Source organism: Clupea harengus, chromosome 10, assembly GCF_900700415.2.
Source record: "Clupea harengus chromosome 10, Ch_v2.0.2, whole genome shotgun sequence".
Classification (NCBI taxonomy): domain Eukaryota; kingdom Metazoa; phylum Chordata; class Actinopteri; order Clupeiformes; family Clupeidae; genus Clupea; species Clupea harengus.
The window spans coordinates 3,653,447-3,676,277 of NC_045161.1; the positions used below are offsets into that span (position 1 = coordinate 3,653,447).

At 44.4% G+C, this 22,831-nt stretch overlaps 1 protein-coding gene across 1 annotated transcript in view; it reads right to left on the reverse strand.

Moving 5' to 3' along the window:
* LOC105913154 (inactive N-acetylated-alpha-linked acidic dipeptidase-like protein 2) overlaps window positions 1-22,831 on the reverse strand; it is a 242,130-nt gene that overhangs the window by 11,400 nt on the left and 207,899 nt on the right. Inside the window, exons 11-12 of the mRNA XM_031575034.2 lie at window positions 19,797-19,889; window positions 163-256 (exon numbers count right to left, since the gene is read on the reverse strand). Of these exons, the coding sequence (XP_031430894.1) occupies window positions 163-256; window positions 19,797-19,889 (187 nt within the window). The remainder of the gene's footprint in view (window positions 1-162; window positions 257-19,796; window positions 19,890-22,831) is intronic.

Below are 22,831 nucleotides of genomic sequence, written 5' to 3' on the forward strand. Positions count from 1 at the left end.
ACCACCACATGCCTGATCGTTGATAACCTTGACCCTTTTCCATGTTACGTACATCAAGAGCCACTGCCACTGGCTTTTGTAGACACAGCCACCTCTAAAGTGAAAGAGCATTTCACTTGTTTACAAGTGGAACAAAGTGTCTGAAATGGACAGTAGTCTTACCTTTGAGTTTGTTCTGCACATCTAGGGCGATGTCCAGAGGGTAGAAGGGGAGGACGGGCTCGCTGCTCAGACGTAGCACGGCCTCTGCTGTCATCTAAATCAATAAGAGAGAACAGCTGTGAATTACGCCTGCAATTTGTCCAGGCTATGTATTTATTGGAGGGGGATGAAAGATGCAGTGTCAGATACATTCCAGATCGAAAAAGAAAAAATTGTCAGACAGAAAGGTATGGTCACCTTGCCTGACCATAACTGTTGGTTTAAGTGTTCACAGTGTCCAATTCAACAGACCTAAATGGTGCTTCATTCAAACATAACACAGTTAGAGACTGATGGTCCACAGCTAGCTTGCCTCCCCCGAAAGGCAGGTCATGTTTCTGGCTGAAACCCCCTGGCTGTGGGGGCATGCTCCTTCTTGTTGTCCTCTGGATGTGTCCCCCTCATTGATTCCTCCCTATCTCAGGCACTGATCAGGGTCTTGTAGTACCCAACAGCTCAATTTGGGCAACCAGCGAACACATCTTTATTTGTCCATCTACCGAAACACATTACAAGGCCCCGTCTATTGGCAGCCCTGAGCCAGTCAGGCATCACAAATGGCACTCCGGTATCTCTCCCCGATGGAGCGGATTGAACACGTCTCGTCTCTTTCAGGTCATCATATCTGTCTGCCGTATGAGCGGCAGCTTATTGATTGCCTCTTCATATCCTGTTGTGCAATATTTGAGTCTTGGACCTTTAGTAGATACAGAGAGATCAGATTAAGTTGTCATCAGCCAAACTGCAGAGCCTAAAGGTTTTCAGAGTAAGAAATACACAAAAATAGATCTTTAGTGTCGTGACCTAAAGGCTTATATTGAAACTAGAAGTCGACTCGGAGAGCACAGACCTCCACCAAGGCCAATTGCCTAATCTTACAATGTTAACGAAACTGAAAGTACATTTGTGGATCCGCTCCAAAATGTAACAGGTTATTCCTTTTTAACCGGCCTTAGTTTACACCCTTCCACCAAGTTTCATGAAAAGCGGGCTGGTAGTTTTTCCGTAATCGTGCTTCCGGATAGACAGGCATACAGACAGACAGGCATACAGATAGACAGGCATACAGACAGACAGGCATACAGACAGACAAACAAACCGCCCCGAAAACATAACCTCCTTGGCAGAGGTAATAACTGGAGCAATTCATTCATTTACCACTGCATAACTCCCATAAGAGATGATTTGATAGGCTAAACTACAGTACTCCCTTTCAGTGTAGATTCTAAGGCTCATACAGATAGTCTGGACTGAGAGAGATAGACCAAGGAAACAAGATAGTGGAATACCATGATCACACTGGCTTTAATTCCAAGAGGGACTCACCGGTCGACGACAGTTTTTTTTTAATTCTTCTGGGTATTTGGAATTAGCTCTCGGTTAATTAAGTGTTCTGATGGCTCCAACTTAGAGTCTTTAGAGTCATCTTCTACCTGACAGCTTCCAGCCTCTCCAGAGGAGGCTTTCTGGCCACCTGGCAGTGAGAAGCACTCTCGACGGAGCCAGTCAAGGATCACGCTGTGCTGACCCACGGGCGCTGATCCAAACACTCTCTCCTTAGTTTGGCCTCAGAAGAAACCCATCTGTCTCAACACAAAACCCAAATGGCAGGTCTGACACCCATAACCAGCTACTAATGTAACCCATAGGTGGAGGAGGGATGCAGGGTGAGAGGCAGTTGCCATGGTGAGGGAAGTGTATCTCTGTGTGGGTGTGCGGGGGTTAGCGAACTATGCTCTGCTAAAATCCATTGGCCTTAGCATTTGTCAAAGTATGACTTACAGTATGCTGGACATTTTCAAGCTGAATTCATGCTGAAGGCGTTTATTGAACTTTATTTTTTCGGTTTAAAGGATACATTGCCCCCGGGTGGTCTCTTCCAAATGACCCTTCAGCCACTGTGTCATCTGCAATGCCTTCGATGTTTTAACAGTCCGGTCGAGAATTTTTATGGAGCTTTTCTGCTATTTATTAAATCGCCTTACAGTGTACGCTGGGTCTGGTGGGCTATCAATCACGCAGGGGAAAGATTAGAGCATTGATTTGAGCAGAGTGAGTAATAATACTGCAGAAAGCATAGATCACGTCCGAGTAATGCACCCGGACAGAGAAGGCCACTGATTTCTTATTTATGGTCTTATTTCTGGGGCAGCTCTGCAGAGCGGGGGGTGGGGGGGTGGGGGGGGGGGGGGGGGGGCTGGAGAGAGCATCATGTGATGGGAGAGGGGAACAAGGAGAGACGCACTGAATGTGTGAAACATGGAGAAAGGATGCCAGTGGAGTAACAGCGGGTTACCTTGGACAAAATGGACACAAACTCAAAAACTCATTGCCATTCATTTGGTAAATGATTAGTAAATATGACCATGTGAACAGAAAATATTTGGCAAAAGGTAATATGCCAGTTTCCATGGAAAATGTTTTGTCATTGACCAAAATAAATCATAGAGGTGTGTGTGTGTGTGTGTGTTTTGAACTAATTAGCAGCTAATTTCCATAATAAGTCAAGCTAATAACACAACATATTTGTTTTAGATATTGATATGGCCTGGTTAAATATTTGGTTGAAATATTTACAGGCTTGCCTATCAACTGTCCTGATAGCTTTAATATGATGATAATTTGATAACTGGAAGCAGAAAACTAACAACACAAATTGGGATGAGGGGAAATGAATCTGCATTGTTTATTCCGCAGACTTTTCTGAGGTATCAATGTCTCCAATGGCTCAACATTTAGAACTCCAAAAATGATTTTCATTGCTAAACATATGACAGTACTGTTTCCATTATGCTTCACAATGAATTCACCCCGATCACATTTGATGCCTGGCCAATAAATCCTTTAAAAATTGTGTTGGCTCGTACCAAGGATATCATTTCTCTCTGTCCTCTGCAATCCTGTGGTCTGAATGCTCCCCCCCCCCCGCAGTGCAGAGTGAGATTTCTTACCCGCCCCTGAGAAAGTGTCAGTCTGAGCACACAGGTTTTAAATCTTGCCTGCTTTCCTTTTCAGGACACAGAAAAGCACCTGGGGGGGGGGGGGGGGGGGTTTGCAGGAGAATATATTTGTGTACATTAGAGTACAGGACCGAGAGGAGGAGCAGAGAGAGGAGGAGAAAGAAGGCAAGGAGCGACGGCATGAGGACCTGGTTGCACATCAACAGCAGAGGGCCCCCTTGGAGAAGCTTAGCTGATGTGATGGAGTGGTGGTGTGGCAAACACTAAATCTCCACAGAAGGAGAGAGAGAGTGAGAGAGAGAGAGAGAGGAAGAGGGAGTGAGAGAGAGAGAGAGAGAGAGAGGGAGAAAGAGAGAGAGAGGGAGTGAGAGGGAGAGAGAGAGAGAGGAAGAGGGAGTGAGAGAGAGAGGGAGAAAGAGAGAGAGAGGGAGTGAGAGGGAGAGAGAGGGAGAGAGAGAGGGAGAAAGAGAGAGAGTGAGTGAGAGAGAGAGAGAGGGGGAGTGAGAGAGAGAGAGAGAGAGAGAGGGAGAAAGAGAGAGAGAGGGAGTGAGAGGGAGAGAGAGAGAGAGAGGGAGAAAGAGAGAGAGGGAGTGCGAGGGAGAGAGAGGGAGAGAGAGAGGGAGAAAGAGAGAGAGTGAGTGAGAGAGAGAGAGAGAGGGAGTGAGAGAGAGAAAGAGAGAGGGAGAAAGAGAGAGAGAGGAAGTGAGAGAGAGAGAGGGAGAGAGAGAGAGGGAGAAAGAGAGAGAGTGAGTGAGAGAGAGAGAGAGGGAGTGAGAGAGAGAAAGAGAGAGGGAGAAAGAGAGAGAGAGCAAGTGAGAGAGAGAGAGGGAGAGAGAGAGAGGGAGTGAGAGAGAGAAAGAGAGAGGGAGAAAGAGAGAGAATCTGGCTGAGACTGAGTCTTGCTAGGACATGCTGAGGCGATTTGCTTGTTGCATCATCCCATTTCAGAGGTCACCGCTAACAGCACCTCTAAGCTGGATCAAATCAAGTCAGCAATGATCATGACAATCTGTGCTGGGGTCAGGATTTGAAGATGAAATGATACTGAGAGGTAATGGGTTAAACTGCAGAACAGTTTATGCATATCCTGCATAAGATATGCTAAGACTGGATATCTTGAACACTAATTGCAAGGCGATTACAGTGAACATTTTTAGGAGATTTAATTGACCATATAGGAGTTAATTTAGCCATCTGTCTGACCTTCAGAGGCCTACTGCAAGACAGTTTTCAACTTCGAAAAATATTATATCTACAAGATCATTCATCTGCAAAAATGTGACTTATCTACCAAAACTTATTGACCTCAAACTTCACCTCTCCTAGTATCAGCATGAGTATTAGCAGATGAGACAACTCTGTTTAATCTTTGACAATTTATTCATAGAAGTACAATGCTATGAACCACATAGTCGCCCGAAATCTCACAGAAGTTAAATCGAAAACGACTTGGTTTCAAAATGGAATCTAGAGACTTCAATCTCTGTCTTCAGAGAAACAAGATCAAAACACAAAAAAGTGTAGTTACTCATTCAAATTGAAAAATGTGACTTTTCAGAAGAAAATCTGGGAACATTTTAATTATAGGAAATTAAATGAAACAAGCGAGACACAAAAGTATGCATACGTGTCGCTCAGATTTGTCCTTTTCCCTAACATCAACAAACACTGTCATCGTAGCTGATGATGAAAACATAGACAAAAATAGATACTTTTATACTTTCAAACAAACAAACAAACAAACAAACAAACAATCAAACAGACTCCCCTACAGACACCTTCCAGTTACTGCTTGTAGTTGAAAGGCTGGAGAAGAGACTCTATCCTCTGCAACCAGGACAACTTACCAAAAGGAGCAAGTGACTGCTGTCAACTTCAACTTGTTTGTGCAAAACAAGTCTTGTTAAATCTCCTGAGTGAATAGACAGGATACAAGAGCTGATGCATGATGTTACATTGGAGTGTTTAATTAGTTATCACTTTGGTGACCATTGTCGCCTGTCTTTATGTGAGCAATATGTCTGGAAGATTGATACCACATCTCCCAGCCTTCTGCTACCATTCATTATCAAGCCAGATGGCAACGAGAACACACACACACACACACACGCACGCACACGCACACGCACACGCGCACACGCACACGCACACAAAACAAGAGTGAGTGACTGACAATGTCATATAGATGTTTGAGAAAGGTACATTTTAAATTTGAAGTCATACAACAAAATTGCTATACATACATGTATAAAAATGGTAGGGTAGTTGAATCCATCCAAGTGTTGAGTGCGAGTGACCTTCTCTAATGGAAGGAAGGAATGAAATGAGCAGGGCTGCTGAAGTAGCATTTGTGTGACCTGTTCTGACTTTAAAGGGGAAATGTGTTTATATGATAAAAAGGTGCCTTTAATCTTTTTCCTTTTGAATACTCCAAAAAAAAGTCTCACGCTCTAGGTCGAGGTTCTGCCGAGCGACACTATTGTTGCATTACTGCTGATGAAATCAAAAGTACTGTGTTCTGTGGATAGGGGGCTGGTACAGCAGTCCCCTGGCAGGCTTGAGAAGTCTATTGTATATATTCTGCAAAACTGAACAGCTTACCACATGCAGAACACACGGGTAACTAAATGACAACATCCATTTTTTTGACGAGATTTAGGCATTGTAAGCAAAAAAAAAACTCAGAAAATAACAGCTTTGGTTTTAGAGGAGGAATGTGCAAAAGCAACATGATTAGATGACAAGCATCTGGTGACAGCAGGGACTAATTAAGATGTTTTTCCCCCCACAAAGTTGAATTCAAAACCACAAGCTCACAGGACGTCTGATCACCAGACGCACATGTTTTGCCATCTTATTAATCTCCTATCAACTGTGCACATTTCCTGGCAGTGCAGGTGTCTGATCTGCAGGCTCATCCAAGTGTTATGCTCCCAACTTCACGGATCAGACACATTAACACATACAAATGAACTCATTAGTGAATAGAAATCATCGTATAAAAGGAATGAAGAGTAAGACCGAGCAGAAAATGGAGGTGACATTGTTTGGACAAGTCCTCTGCGCTGCCTGCCATCAGACAGATGTCCTCTGGCGTCCCTGCCATCATCAGACTGTTCTCTCTTGGTGCTGAACAAAGAACAAACAATGCTGACCGGACCACGGCTCAGCTTATGATTGCACATTCGCCGAGGAGAGACTATATGTGAAGGGTCACAATGTTACAGCTAGTGCGGTTGCACCCTATAATGCAACCATTAGAGATGTGAATGTAACCCAATTATGTAGAAAATGAACGGACTGTTCCTAAAAGAATGCCTAAGAGAAAGGAATGATTGATGTACAATCTCCTGCAGACATATGATGACTAATAACCGCTTTCACAGCATATTAGTCAGTGCCATTTATAATGTAACCACCACTACACTATTTGCAAGAATTCAAATGTTCCAGCTACTGTTGCATCATGTAATGTCCTGTCCGAAGTGAAGTAGGTCACTTATGTAAGAGAGGTAGTAGTTATACACGTGGTGATTAAAGGTGACTTTGTATTTACAGTATGTACAGATACAATTCATTCTACAGTATTTTTTTATACAAGTGCTAGAAAGTCTATAAAACATATTATTGTTATTGTTGGTACAGCTGTTACAATAACTAAATTAGAGCTGTAACCTATACATTTATATATACGTATATATATATCTTTAAGTGAGTGATCTTTAAAGGTGGGGTCCGTGATAATGTAATCCAATACACTATTTGTCAAATGAAGCAAATAGCAGTAAGTTCAATGTGTGCTCAAATAGCTCTGGTGTTTGTACACAGTCCGGGCTCTGTTCATGAGAAACAAACATGGTGGCTCGAACCGAGTCGTAAACAATTCCAGCCATTCTAACCCTTTTACTGTTTTGTGTATCTAATATGTCGTACAAACATGAAAGGGAAACATCTGCCCCATTATTTAAATGAAGGCTGCATTCATTGTACATAGTTTTGCAATGACAGCTAGAGATGATACGAAAGCCTATGAATCCCATTAAATAAGTCACAACTCCTAGTGGCTGAGAACTCCACTGTCTCTTTGTCATCACAGTTAGTTTTATTTAATGACACCAACTATTATCAGTGTACAAACTGAAAGGGCTTGATCACTGTACATTATTATTATTACACTCATGTGTTGTTGTCGACTTAGAAATGAAATGGCTGCCCTAATTGGTGCGGGGTGTCCTTTGTGTCTTAAAGTAAAAGCATAAAAGGCTGGAGTTCCATTAGGCAACATCAAATAAGGCAGAAAATAGCAGAGATCTTGAAGGCTGAAGAAAAATGCCGGCCTAAAGTGAAATGGGGGGGGAAAAAAAGAGAGAGAAAAAAAATATATTTTGCGAGAATAGACGGAATCGAAGCATCTGCTAAAACCTGTGAAGGGCAGTCTTAAAAGAATGAGAACACAGGGGCTGGTGGAATGCCAGCACAGTAATCCAGCTCCTCTTCCCCTTCACTCAGTCCGGAAAGAGGGCTGGTATTAAAAGGGATCAAATGCACTTTGTGGCTCCAAAAAACCATATGGTCTAGCAGCAAACTCAAAGTGTGTGGTTAGCAGATGAAGAGCATCATTCATGCCTGCAAGAGTCACTGTCAGTAAGTGCTGTGCCCAAAAACACGTAGCATGGCTAATGCATATAAACCCAAAGGGAAATGTGAGTGAGGAACAGTGAAGAGGGGAATGGGAGGAGAGAGACAAAGATAAAGAGAGCGCGAGAGAGAGAGAGAGAGAGAGAGAGAGAGAGAGAGAGAGAGTAATGCACTTGGGCATTTTGCGTGTTGAGAAGACAGACAGCAGGGCAGATATATCATTAGGTGGTTATAATAAGAATGACACATTTAACAGCACCACAGAAAGGAACATTTGAGGAGCCTGGTTGTGTCTGAGATGTGCGTGAGCATGTTCCTGTTCGCCACCGAGGCTGTCATTTGTGATGAGAGGTTATGAAAGTGCATAGACATAGAGAAAAAGAAAGAAAGAGTAAGAGAAAAAGAGAGAGAGATGACAGAGCTGTTTAATAAACATTGTTGACAGGTCCCTGGGGAACAGCGGCCCCAACCCCATGTGTAATTTCCTAAAAACACAATAAAATGGCCCCCTTGCTGACTGCTGCCAATCATGCCAGCCTGATTGCCTCTCCTTCCTGTTTTTCCTCTTTTTTTTTTCCGGTTAAAGGTTAGTACAATGGGCTAGAGTCCCCCTAGAGAAGCCTATGGTCCACACAACGGTGATGGATGAAGCAATCCACTCCTCACCTCCTGACTTAACACCCAGCCAAGTGTGGAGGTGGCGTTCTTACTCACCTACTTTCCCGATTACCTGCCCTGGTAAGTAAAGAGCACACAGGAGCAGGAAAGGGTGGTTTGAAGGGTGGGCATAATTACCCACTTGAGAATAGTTAAGCACAAGTGTGAGTTAGGCGTTAGCGAATCAGCGACACTTAAATGTTAGCATGCAGAAGTGGCAGGAGGCCCTGTTGGCACAGCATGAGCAGTTACTTCAGTGCCTAAAGGAAATGCATTTTAGCAGTTTATGTGTATATATTATATTACAGTTTATGTGTATATATTATATTACTTATTTTAAAAAAAAAAGCCTCACAACCTATAGACATTCCAGTTGTTACACTTCCCATTATGTCCATAATGCCTGGTTATTAAACAGTCCTAAAATATTATACACACACACAAAAAACTATTTGCACCATGGCTTGGTTGAATTACCGATTGCTGCAAGTTAATAACAATGTTGATTTCTCATCTACCCATGAAGTAGTGAAGTAGTTCTATGTTTTTTTTTATGTCTGTATTGCACTTATAGTACATCAATTTACCATGTTACAAGGTTTACGAGTTAATGGAGCCATGGACCTACAGACACACAAAATGCTTGATATTACTAAGTACAGAAAAGAGTTGGTGTGTGGGCAGAATGAAGTAAGTAAGTCTGGTTCCCGTCTGCAAATGAACGTATGAGGATGTTGTAACTGTAGTGTAAGTGGGATAATGGTCTCAATGGCATTCCAATAGTAGAAAAATAAAGCAGAAAAAAAACACCATTCTGCTTCATGTCATGGCTGTATACCAACATGTGTATTATTTTGTACTACCTGAAAGCCATGGCACCCATCAGTCCTTGCATATTCAATATAATGAGTTTCAATATGTTTCAGGTATGTTGCCGCATAATGGTATAAAGATCTACGCTTTCAGTTAAAACGTTACAAGTTGTGACTTGTTTTCACAGACATTGTATCCTATAACTGGATACTATTTCAGGCATTTTCTGTGCTGGGTTATATTCATTATTAATCAGTGATGAGTTTCTGGAGACCCAAGCTGCCCTGCAGCTGGAAAACATTACAGAATTCCGGTCTGGAGGAATGCTTTCCCCCATGGAACACTGAGTGAGACAGAACCCACGACTACAATTTAGGTCCACATGAATCCCTTAATAATTTCAATTTAAGTGCTATTTGCCTAATTATAGATGTAAATCAGACCTTCTTAATTGGCTTAAGTGGGACTTCTGGAGAAAACTAAAACACAGCAGGGTCCATTACTGAAGTGACTAATACAACCCTTTGGAAGGAGAAGAAAGTTAAAAAGGAGAACAAGGCTTCATGCAGGAGGAAATGGAGAAGACATGTTATTCCATGAAAGACCTTGATTTCCCACACATACAAATTATTCATATGTTAATAAACCTTCAAGCCTTTAATTAATAAATAAATAAAACACAGCTTATGTATTGGCTCTTCTCGCAAATAAAACCTGAGTTGTCCAGGAATCGCACGGTCTTTGAAAATGTAGAAAATCAGGGTCAGCCAAGGTGTTCTTAATATAGCATATTGTGGTAAACAGCTATGTGCTGGGGAGCTGGGCTTGCCTGTCATAGGTAATATGCTCAATATTCTGACAATTGCAGAAGCCCTCAAGCCGTATCAGGGTGACGTGTTTTATAGCTCTGGCTCCTGCTAATGATAGAATTTCATACAACACCATTGTAGTTTGTAGACTATTGATGGAGGGATGGATGGATGGATGGATGGATGGATGGATGGATGGATGGATGGAGGGATGGAGGGATGGATGGATGGATGGATGGATGGATAAATAGACTGATTAGATTGATAGATCAATAGATAGATCATCTCCATTTAAATAGATAGAACATCATTTGCTCCTTAAAAAGACTGTCGATATGCTTTGTGGTCAAAGAAACAAGGATAATTTAAAAGATTCAATGTTAAAAATGATTACATTAAATATATAGGTACTCAGGCTTTTAGATGTAAAACAAATGAACAGCTGTACTGAGGACATGGTCTTTGAAATGACCATGTGCTCCTGAAGTTCAGATGATAGAGTACGTTTCGTAGAAACACCAGAATTTTGTGTTATTCTAAATGAGAACACATACTGATAAAATGTATTTACTACAACTAATTTTATGGAGAGTGGATGGAAGCAATAATAATATGCAGTAAGCCATTTCCATGTAATGGTGCAAAATACAGGGCCAACTAAGACCAAATCCATTCATTTAGCATCAGTAGTACCTGAAGGCACTAGTGGAATGGTGTCCCCACCATTTGGGGGGACCTGGACCTATGAGAAGTCAGTCTGCTCAACCGGTACATGCCACTGCTTTGGTAGAAGCGAGCAGCTGTATAAGTGTCCTCAATGAATTGAAACATTATCTTGAATCTGAAATGTGACACCTCCATTTTGCAGCATGTAAAATCATCAAATGTCCCCCATTATTCTTTTAAGATGACAGAGGATAGTGAAATAGAATATGAGCAGTCAAAAGACAAAAGACTGCTCCAAAAAAAAAGTCATGGGGAGGGGGGGGGGGGGGGTGGGGGGGGGGGGGGGGTTGTTCTCAAAAGTGCTTGGGTGAGTTCCCACATGTCATCCTGTCTCAATTTCTAAGTTTTCAATTTTTCCGCCCGCCGAGAAGACAAGTCTCAAAAGTGCAGCAAGGATTTTTAATCACGGGCGAGTGATGGATGAGCTGTGCATCCTCGCTGCGCTGGGGGATGGCGTGGGGGGGGAGAAGGCTGGACAGGCGTGGATCCACCGGACAAATTATACTTCCCCCCGTTACAATGCACGTCAACCGGAGCCCCGTGTCAACTCTCATACACCCAGACGCCAGTTGTGTTACCCAGGTGATAAAGGAACCCGTCTTGGAGATGCACTGTCGAAACTGAGAGTTAAATCCCGGTGTGTCTGGGAAAATTACTTCCCTGACATCTCGTCTTATTGTATATTAAGGCACAATAAACTTCTATGGCACTATTCGGATGAAAAGGCGTCTGGAATTGCAGGGAGAGGTGAGTGGGTGACTGCTCGCGAGGGGAGAGATCAGCAGTCAGGAGTCGTGCTGGTTTAAAGAGATAATGAGGCGGCTGGAAATCTGACAGTTTGTGCCTCATGAAAGGGACAAACGAGCGGACGGGAGAGAGTTGGGAGAATACACTGTGTTTTATCTGGGTCTGCTGTTCGGCTAGTCTCAGCCGCGGCACTCCGGACACTTTTTCAAGCAAGGGGAGTAAAGCAGATGCAAGCCTCTTAAAGTTGCTTTAAACAGCACATTTAAAGACTCAGGGGAAAACAGCTCATTTAAATTAATGAGATGTCATGAAATACATCTGCATTTTTCGGGGGGCAAAGTGCATTTTTCATCGCACAACAAACATCTCAGACAAACATGTAAAAATAAACTGTAAACCGTTCAAACATCAAGTTCATAAGGCCACATAAGAAGTTGAGTAAAAATGGAAATAGCTTCTACCGACGGCCACAATTGATTGTTGGCAAAATGCTATGTATTAACAGAAGCAATCTGGGCACATAGTTGAGCAGTTTCGCAGATTCATTCCAGGTCACCAGTTTTTTTTTTTTTAAAGTTCTTGTTATGAAGAAAAGCTGAACACAGTCAAGTGTGAAATTCACAAGTGAAGCTTTTGTGATTCTCTTTGCAGTCTAATGAACATCTTGAAGCGTTAGACCTCCGCAGACCCAACAAAGAAACCAATAAATGACAATTAGCAAAGGAAGTCTGACGGAGCAACGAGACACATATTAATCGTCAGATGGAGAATGGTGTGAAGAAGTTCATCCTTCACTGAACATGTGTGGCGACTGAGGGCCAACTGAACTAGGCATGTGTGGGTGATAGGTGAAAGTTAAAGAGACAGACAGAGCATGAACGAGGTGAGGTGACATGTGTGATTGTAAAGAAAAGGCTCATATATCTCCTTGGCCCTGAAAATCTGACTGGATATTTTATTTTCTATTATGGATAACAGAAAGACACAAGAATATCAGGCTGTCTGCAACCACACCTACACCTCAATTGTAACGTCTGCGCCTATTCTTCTACGCTTCATTTCAAAATAACAACATAACACATGAGCAGCTTTTGCACAGTCTATCAACTATATCTGGGCACTATGTTTAGCCTTTGCCATGACAGCTTCCTTAACAGTTGTATTGTACAGCATTGAGAGTTGGAACATGTCAAGCTCCTCTGATTGGACAAGCTTGGTGTTCCATCTCTTCTGTTGGGCTCACTTCAATTGCTCACTGTCACATTCACACACACACACACACCTCTCCCAGCGGAGAAGGAACACACCTGCGTGGCCAAGCTATGCTGTGATGGGCCAACGTCACCGTCACAGACACAGACACACCATCCCCCTAAAGGTGGGAACTCAAGATGCCACGGTGTGTCCTCTCTGGGCCACCGTCACCGTCACAGACACACCATCCCCACCATCCCCCATTCCCCCTAAAGGTGGGAACTCAAGATGTCACGGCGTCCTCTCTGATTGCATCGCCCCTCCCTCCCGGTTGGACATGAGCTCCACCAAAGTGGGTCCTCTGGGTTTTTGGCTCAGTAGAGCTCACCCAGTGCCCCAGCCTCACTTCGTTTTCCTTTGGAGAATACCAGCAGGTGTAGCAGGAGAGGAGAGAGCGGTGACACATCACCCCGTACACCCATACAGCTCGGAGGAAGCTTCCTGTAGGTGTGCGGCTGAACAATGTGGCGCGGCTCGGAGCATTTACATGAACTGCTAATTCCAATTTTCATGTAATTATTCCATCCTTCTGTTTCAAACACAGATGGACCTTGAGTGAGCCTGTTCAATTAACTTGATTTCAAAAGCTTTCAGTTGGCATGTCCCTCCATCCCAGCCACAATGGCCTGTTATCTGCTTCAACAGTATATTGAGAAATTAAAGCACTTTCTCAGTTAATGAAAGTTAACCAAATGGCCGCATTGCAGCGCATTGAGTTTCAGCGCACAAGGCACTCAAGTGAATCCTATTCAGTGCGCAAAAGAAGCACTTATTTTCAACTGTTCTACAGTTTTTCTATGATTAACTTTAGCACGAACAATGGAATTGCCAGAGAAAGCACACTGGATGAGGGCCTCTGGATGGCTCAAGGAATGCAGACAGCCTTCAGATTCTGTTATAGACACTTAATACATCTGGAGTGTGATTGAGGTTGGTAAAGCAGTCAGTTCTTCAGTCAAGTTTCCCTGCTCATATTCATATTCATAAGTGCCACCTGCAGACTGGAACTCGTAGTCTTTCAGAGTCCTTACTCACATTCGTCAAATGGCAATATCACACAGGCCAAACTACAAGGGACAACGACAAACAGATATATGCATTCACTGTATTCTAAGATTAAATTGTCTACCACCACCAAAATGTAATGTGCACTATGGGACTGTCTCTAAAGTTTGCCAACTGCTACCCAGCACAGCACAGCAGAGCAGAGGTCTCACTCAGCCGCAGATGTTCTGTCAGTCTGGGCTGCACTAGACTTGCTTTATCAGTCTCTGCTGAGGTACACACACTTCTGACCTGTCAGCCTGTATGCCCAGGCCTACTCTGGGACCTTCAACACCCCCTACCTATCAGTCCTGCGCCCCTACAACCGCCCTTCCCCTCAGCCAAAAGTTTCCTGTTCCCTTCCCACATAATGATGGCTTCTCTTGCCTGTGGTGTGCATTCAGTTCTCCCCACCAGGTGGGCAGACAGAGTGTGGGATCAAGCATGAGGTTCATGGCAGGTTCATTTTAAAGCTTCTTCCTCCGAGGCAACTCCATCTCTCTCTCGGTGATCTTTCCAACCCTCCCTGAATCCTCCTCCTCCTCCTCCTGCTTTTCATTCTTTACTCCTCTTCTTCACACATCACACTCTTTTCCCCCCTCTCTCCTTCCCTCATCTTGTTTGTTCCTCCCCTCCCCTGTCCCTCTCAACCACTCTCATGCCGCCCCCCCCCCCCCCCCCCCCCCATCCCTTTCCCGCCCGTCCAAATCCATCTCTCTCATTTTGCTTCCTCTCTCCCTGCATCCTGAGCGGGTTAATGGGTTCTTAACACATGGCCACTCGGTCCATCATCGTATCGGTGCTGTTCCATCTCAGCTGCTCCCCCCATTATTTGGCACTCCCTCACAGGATGTAGAACAACGGGGGGGGGGGCTGATGAATCTGTTTCGCACTCCTCCTTTGTTCCTGTTATCAGTGGTGCTGCACATAATGCACTCTGGGTTAACTTCACCTTCTCCCAGGTACGTATGCAGCCTCCTTCACACACCAAACCCATTCATGTATCAAGTCAAAACAGCACAGGGTAGATAACACGTTTACATTCCCACTCACTCTTCCATATCGGTAAAGTCACGAGTGGCGTGTATTTTCCACCTGACTGTATTTAACGAGGCTACGAAGTGTAAGGAAAATGCAAGGTCTCTATCCTATAGAGTGCTATCCTAGCTCTCTCTGTAGTTCAGGGAGCCATCTTAACAGTTGGCTGTTGCCAGGGTGTGTTAATATGAACTAATTAGCTGCTAAGTTAAACCTTGTATGTATTTTGGGGCCAAGCAGCGAAGCAACACAGGCACCCTGAAGGTTTCTACCTTTTCCAGTTACAAGATAAATTGAGGTGAGTGACGGTTGACCTTTACCGTTTTTGCTCTCATTTCCACATGACAACATAACAGTAAAATAGTGATAAATAAATGGCTTTCAGTGCGACTGGGAATGCGGTATGTGTTAAACACAGGCAAACAACATGAGAGGCAGCTGGATACAAAATGCAAGATAATGTACGAATCTGTCCTCATGGGACATTTGGATGGCAGTGATGGTCCTCTGGGATGTTGCATGGTCCAGTACTCCTCCCTGCCTCACAGTCACCCTCTATCATCATCAATCTAATCCCATTTGATAGTAAGGATTCATGGCATCTAGTCTCTTTCACTCTGCGTTCACATCCAGTGATCTATTTTCTGATAGTCTCAACTGTCACTAAGGCTTTCATTTGAGAAATAAGCGAGCAGTGATATATTTCTACAGAACTCACCAATATCTTTGGCATACTGGGACGTCGGAAGAGCAGATTAAAACAATAAGAGTGCAGCAGGAAATTTAAAATCACCGCAAATATATCGCTCTGTATCAGCCAGATATTGCTGCTCCACGATATTTGGAATACTAAAAAAAAAAAACTACCAGTTCCTGTGATGATGAAATCCATCACACCCAAATAAGAAAAGGACTCTGAACGGCTCTACGTCTCTCGTGTAGTGGAGCTCAGCTCAGCCAGACAAACTACACATGCTTTACAAACACAACTACACAAATATGCCTAAAACAAGTAACAAGGTGATATGGGAATTCTATTGTTTTTCCTCAGCCTACATGACATTAATTGGTGAACAAGCACATAGAACCGCAGGGAATTTCCACAAGAGTTCTAGAATGTTCCCCCGAGTTTGTGCAGAGCCACAGTACCGGCCATTTGAACCACTCCCATGGTGTGTGTGTGTGTGTGTGTGTGTTTTTTCTATAATGTATGCTGCAAGGGGACTTGGTGGGTGCAGGTGATTGAGTGTGTGTGAGTTTGGGCGCCCCATATGATCGATGTCAGCCAGCCATGCCAACTCAAGGGAAGCCAACTCGCCTCATACTTTAAAAATTAGCAACACAGAGAGGCCGCCTGTCACCTTTTCCCCCTGCTGCAGCCTAAGCCCAGGTGAAAAATGAGCGCCGGGACCCAAGCGAGGTGAGAAATTCCCTCGGCCCCTCAGCGAACACAAAGAAAGAGCAGAGCGTAGCTACCGTCCCTGGGGACTCGCGACGAATAGGCGAGCCTGAGCCTGAGCCTTTCATGACAGCCCACGCTGGCATCGCTTCCCAGAGAGCACACTGGGAATTTCATTGTTCCTGGGGAACGCCGGAGCATCCCAGGGTACACACAGCCAATCTCCTGGCAGCTGAATCAATTAATTCCCCATCAGCCTCCATTGGACCGATTCCCTGTGGTCAGCGGCATACCTGTGTACTGAGCTGCACATTTTCCAGGCCATACCCATATTTATTCCTGACCTTCAGTGCTAATGTCACCTTAAGATTATAAGTGTTTCTGTGAGCAAACCCTCGCCTGGAAAGTGGCACAGCGTGCAGTGGTGGCTGCGGTGAAAAAACAAACACACTAAATGTACATATAAATAATATAAATACATTTGCTAAATTACACTTAGCAACTGGTGGCGCTACATGCATGCACCATCCACCTTCGTAATCTGGTTGGTGCCTCCGGGCTGATACGTTTTTTAATTGTTTTCACCGGCTTCATTTCCTCAGTGTTGTTCCTCATGGCCACATATTGTATTTGAAGGACTTTAAACTCATCTTTTGTTTTCATGTCACGTGGTTTAAGTCGTCAGGCTTTTTTATAGTAAGGACATGTAATATACGAAAGAAACAGATGGTCTAAAAAACCATGCCAGCACATTTTAAATATCCATAAGCCAGTGCCTAACCTGGAGCAGCATTTTAATAAAGCTGTGAGCGTGCTTTACATGTTCCCATCAGCCTGAGTTGAGAAATTATTCAGTGGTTCAGTGTTTCTTTCATGGAATTTTCCACAGGAATCAGAGCATCTAGAGAGATTTGTTTTTGTATTAGGTGAAGTGTAGAGCCATTCTTCACAGCCCCAAATGTGGATGTGTGCTGAGTTTTCTTCTCTCCGCCTCCGCCAGATGTTTCTCAGCGTGTGGGATCCCTAGAGATCAGGATGGATCCCTTGATAAGACACTACTGTTTTGCAGAATTATTTCTGGTACATCCCCATATGAGTATGTATGGATGGATATATATGTGCACAAACACAAGTCTGTTGGGAGGGGGCAGGTGGAGGAAGAGCCATGTATTGCTTCCCTGTCTATGTCTGCCTGCTTGCCCTCTCCTATTCCTTCTCTCTTTCACTTTGTATGTGAGTCTGGCTGCCTGTCTGTCTGTCAGTGTGTAGTTGTCATTTTGAGTCTTTGTGAGTTGGGCAGTGTCTGAATGTGTGTGTGTATTGTCTTTGTGTATGTGTGTGAGAGAGAGAGAGAGAGAGAGCAGGGGGGACAGAGACACACTAAGTGAGATAGAGAGAAAGAATGAGAGAGAAACAGAGAGACAGAGTGAGAGCGCACGAGAAAGTACGAGAGAGAAAGAGAGAGACAGAGTGAGAGCGCACGAGAAAGTACGAGAGAGAAAGAGAGAGAGAAACAGATGGCAGCCAAGAAAAAAAGACAGAGACTTTTTTTTCTCTCTTTGTTATTCAGTAAAGTTTTTCTCCCCTCTGTCCATTGTGTTGAAAAATGTGATATTTTGACACTTCCAATTCTCTTCTGTGAATTCTAAATCAACCCTGTGGCTGTTTCTCCTCAAACTTTGGCACACTCTGACCGATTCCCCGCACAGTTAACTGAGCTCGCGAGCGCCGTTTCAATATGTAAATGGCAAGGAGGAAAACCATGGCGACATCCTTCTCATTTTCTTTATCTTTTTTTTTTTTAAAAGGATATGCCATTGTTCTGCGTTTCTTTGTCGCATTGCCAGGCAGCTTCCACTCAGCTCAAATAATTTGTGGCACTGAACATTATCTCCTTGGCAGAGATGAGAAGCTGTAACGACATTCATATTTCTTTCTGCCACGTACTTACAGAGGCCTTCATCTGCTCCAGCAAGAAGAAGGGAAAAAATATTTATGAGCACTTATGTTTTCGCTCTTTTTCTATTTTATTATCGTCTTTGTGTGTGTGGGTGTGTGTGTGCTTGTGTGAGTGTGTGTGTGACGGGGGACGGGGGTATTATTGTGGGCATGGGGAGGGAGGTGTCTTCCTTGTTGCTGCCCCAAAACATGCAACCTGCCCTTCCCAAAAGAGACAAAGAGCAGGTAGGCTGAAAAATGAGCTGTCAGGTTGGAGTCCTCCACCGAGCAATCAGTGTCTGCCGGAGACGGGAGGAGTGACTGCTGGCTTTTAATGAAGTGGCACGCAGAGGCTGTGGACAGTGCCTCCCCCTGCCTCAGAGCGCAGACACGCGGCCGAGGGGCGAGGGGCGAGGGGCGAGGGGCGGAGGGGCCGGAGATGGAGGCGGGAGGAGGGGAGAGGGGCAAGCCGCATAAGCATTCCGCCAGCGCCTCAGCCAGAGCCCTGACAGCCTGAGGACTCAGCCTGGGCTTGGAGAGAACGAGAGAGAGAGAGAGAGAGAGAGAGAAGAAACGAGTGGCAGAGACAGAGAGAGAGAGAGAAGAAACTAGTGGCAGAGAGAGAGAGAGAGAGAGAGAGAGAGAGAAGAAACGAGTGGCAGATACAGAGACAGAGAGAGAGAGCTGTCTGTTTGGGGTGGATGCACGCATGTGCTTCAGAGAGACAGTGATTGTGTGTGTGTGAGAGACAGTGATTGTGTGTGTGTGAAAGACAGTGATTGTGTGTGTGTGTGTGTGTGTGTGTGTGTGTGTGTGTGTGTGTGTGTGTGTGTGTGTGTGTGTGTGTGTGTGTGTAAAGAGAATGAGGAGAAGGAGAGGCAGATGTGTGATGGCAAAACTCTGTGCCCAAGTCAACAACAAGCAGCACACGGCTATACTTCCTTTCTGTAATTCTGTACGCTTGATTCACTTTGATTGCTAGACTAGTAACAACATAGGTGTTTAGGTAGTCATAGATCACATCAAATTCCTTCAATGCACCTTTATACTGTCAGGTATTTTCCATGGTTGGCGACTTTATTTTTTATAAATGTCAAAACAAAAATAAGTGATAGCAGACAAATAGAAAAGCCCCTCATAAATTGCTTATAACAGTCAACCGAAAGCTAAACCAAACATGGTCTTGACACATCTGATCCAAACATATGTTCCCGTGATGAATGAGAGACAAACAGCCTCACACAAATCCAGGAACAGGTATCCTTGCCCTAATCTAAGATCTCCTTTGTGTCAATATCGCTTCGCGGAAGAAGCATGCGCAATGTATATCAATGCAAGCGGCAGAAGTACTGTGGTGACAGGCTTCAAAGCTCAGAGCAAACAGCATGGTGCTGGCCACAATCTCCACAATCTCTTGTCACCGATGTGTCGAGCATATAGCCGGCACCAATTAAGCCCCCTGTCCTTGATTGGCCACATAGATTTGTTCACTGGTATATTTACACAGCTAAGCCAAGGCAGCTGGGTGTTAAACATACACCCTACAGCCATACAGACATACAACAGGCTTACCTTAGCCACGGCCTCATGGAGTTTGAAGGAAGGATCTGGGGCCTTGTCAACAGACGGGTCTGAGGAGAAGAACGCCTCGGAGAGAAAACTTCTCTACAAACGAAAACAAGAAAAAGAAAATAATATGGTTAGAGTCGACTGTAAGTGTTCTGCTCCCTGCGGATCCAGAAGAGAACTGGACCTGAGAGGAACTGGACTGGAGTTCATGTATCTGGAACTCAGCTGTAGTCTGTGTTAAAGGCACGTTTAAAAGATTTAAATTGCAAATAGAATTTCCAATATTACTCTTTTATCTAAGTTTTACGTCATAAACAGAAAAGCAAAATTATCATTTGTGTTAGAATTGGCAACATTTATTTGCAAAGAGGCATTCAACAATTTATGAATAAGGTACATTTCCACAGGCTGTTTGCATCTGAGTAATTACTGTGATAACTATGATATCACTAAAACTGTCTGAGGGCCATAAGAATCAGAAAAACCATGAGCAACACTCAAAACTCACAACTCACAAATGGCCTCACTGCTTTAAGTGATGGACAGACTCCGAGATAGTCTCCACTGTTAGCACGGAAGCTAAATTGCTTTAGACACCACAGGGAAGTCAGGAATGCCCCCCCCCCCCCCTACCCCACCCCACCCCACCTCACCAACAAGACAAAGGAAGCAATAAAAAAAAAAAAAATACAAAATGCAGCCTGCTTCTACCCATCATGCAGCCTGCTTCTACCCATCTCCTGAAGACAAACAAACATGCGCATTATGGAGGCGTATGCGTCACATCTGTGATGAGTCAGTAGCTGTGCTGAGAGATGAACGCTCAGGTCTCCCGCCCCCAACACATCCCCCCCCCCCCCCTCCTCATCTGGCCCAGCCCAACTAGCCCTATTGATGTTGCACATTCTGGGTGAACAAAGAGTTCTTCTGTCCCTCCAGGAGAACGCCAAGCTCCTAAGGTGTACAAGGGTGAGCATGCGCACACACACACACAGACACAAGCAAATATACATACGCTGAACACACCCATATGAATATACTGCAGAGGGTAATCACAGGGACAACTATGTACAGGTACCCTTATACGCAAACCACTGACAAATAAACACAGATAATTGAGAGACAGACAGATAGACGGATAGACAGAGGAGGAGGAAGAGAAAGAGGAAGAGACTAAAGGAAAAAGAAAATAATTGTATTTTTGCATCTTGCATCATGTTCATCAGACAAGTCCGACAAGCTGCTGAGAGGACTGATGAGTGTCCCCCTGTCCGTCCCTCCTCCCCCAGTGCTGCTTTGTGGCGGCCATGTAAAGGGACACAACAAAGACAGCCTCACCGACGAGATTAGAGACATTAGACCGACAGAGGCACTGAAGGGGTACTATTTCATCTCTGGCAAACTACAAACCTTGATCCTGGATGTACTTTGAACAAAACGAGGCATGAGGAGCTTTTACTCGGTAAATTCCCCTTTGTAGTGACCCATCTCACATCAGTTGGTACACAGGATGCTAAGATTTGCAGCATTATAAAAAGGAGTGAGGGAGTTTTGGGGCAGTTTTCTTTAACTTTTAACTCTCCTCCGTGTCATTCCCTGAAATTGGTCCTGAAAAGCTTTTTTTTCTGCACTGTGCACAACCCTCTTACAAAAAGGTGTCCATTTAAGTTGGTATCAAAGGCCGGAGTCTGAATGGATTATCTGAGTGCATCCCTATCCATTACAGACTGGAGAGGAGATCTGGATCTGGTTATCGATAAACAAAATGCGAGATTGCATGGAGCCCATTTCAAGTCAGACGTACGTAGGGTCAGAGGATGGCTTTTTGGAGGCATCTGAGAATTATAGTTTTGGTTGGGTGAGTTGTTTGCTGTCTCTCTCTCTTGAGAGAGAGAGAGAGAGAGAGAGAGAGAGAAGAGAGAGAGAAGAGAGAGGCAGACACACTCTAGACATGTTCGATGTGCCTGATATGCTTGAGTCAAGAAGATGGAGTAGCATCACTGGCTAAAGTGAATTGTAGTTAGCTGAACTTTGAGTTTGCTGTTGAGTTGACGCACAGTTAATGTACCCTCTCCTGATTCTTATCTCATGGTCTCTCTCCTCATCTGTGTCATGCCCTCCACTCTCCTCTTGGCTCTCAACTGCTGCACTCTCATGTCTGCGGTTCTCTCCTCTCTACACATCTTGCTCCTCTCCTCTCTCATGTCTGCTGTTCTCTCCTCTCTACACATCTTGCTCCTCTCCTCTCTCATGTCTGCTGTTCTCTCCTTTCTACACATCTTGCTCCTCTCCTCTCTCATGTCTGCTGTTCTCTCCTTTCTACACATTTTGCTCCTCTCCTCTCTCATGTCTGCTGTTCTCTCCTTTCTACACATCTTGCTCCTCTCCTCTCTCATGTCTGCTGTTCTCTCCTTTCTACACATATTGCTCCTCTCCTCTCTCATGTCTGCTGTTCTCTCCTCTCTACACATCTTGCTCCTCTCCTCTCTCATGCCTCTTCTCCTCTCCTAGCTCTTTTACTTTCCTCCTCCTATCCTATCCTCTCCTCCTTCCCATTCTCCTTCCTCCTCCTCCTGTCCTATCCTCTCCTCCTTCCTCTTCCTGTGTTCTATCCTCTCCTCCTTCCCATTCTCCTTCCTCCTCCTGTCCTATCCTCTCCTCCATCCCCTTCCCGCTCCCAATTTTGAACGTATTCAAAGGCTTATGCAATGGAAGGTCTGTGTCTATTCCAGGACATATTTCAGTTGGCACAGACCGATTTGTAAAACGTCACAAGCATGGCTAAACTACTAGTGGGGTCATTTTGTAACCACAAGTCACAAGTTACTGAATGTGCAGCCTACCCTTTAATTTCATCTCCATTTTGCTGCTTCAGTCCGCAGTCCTTACCAAAGGTGATGCTCACTAAGGTACTAGACAGGTGTGGATGCTGATACCCAAACAGCATGTCTATTGGTCTTACATTAGGAAGCATCTGGCTCCCGCCCGCCCTTTACGTTTTGACATTTGCTGCTTATCCGTAGCTTTCATTGGCCGTC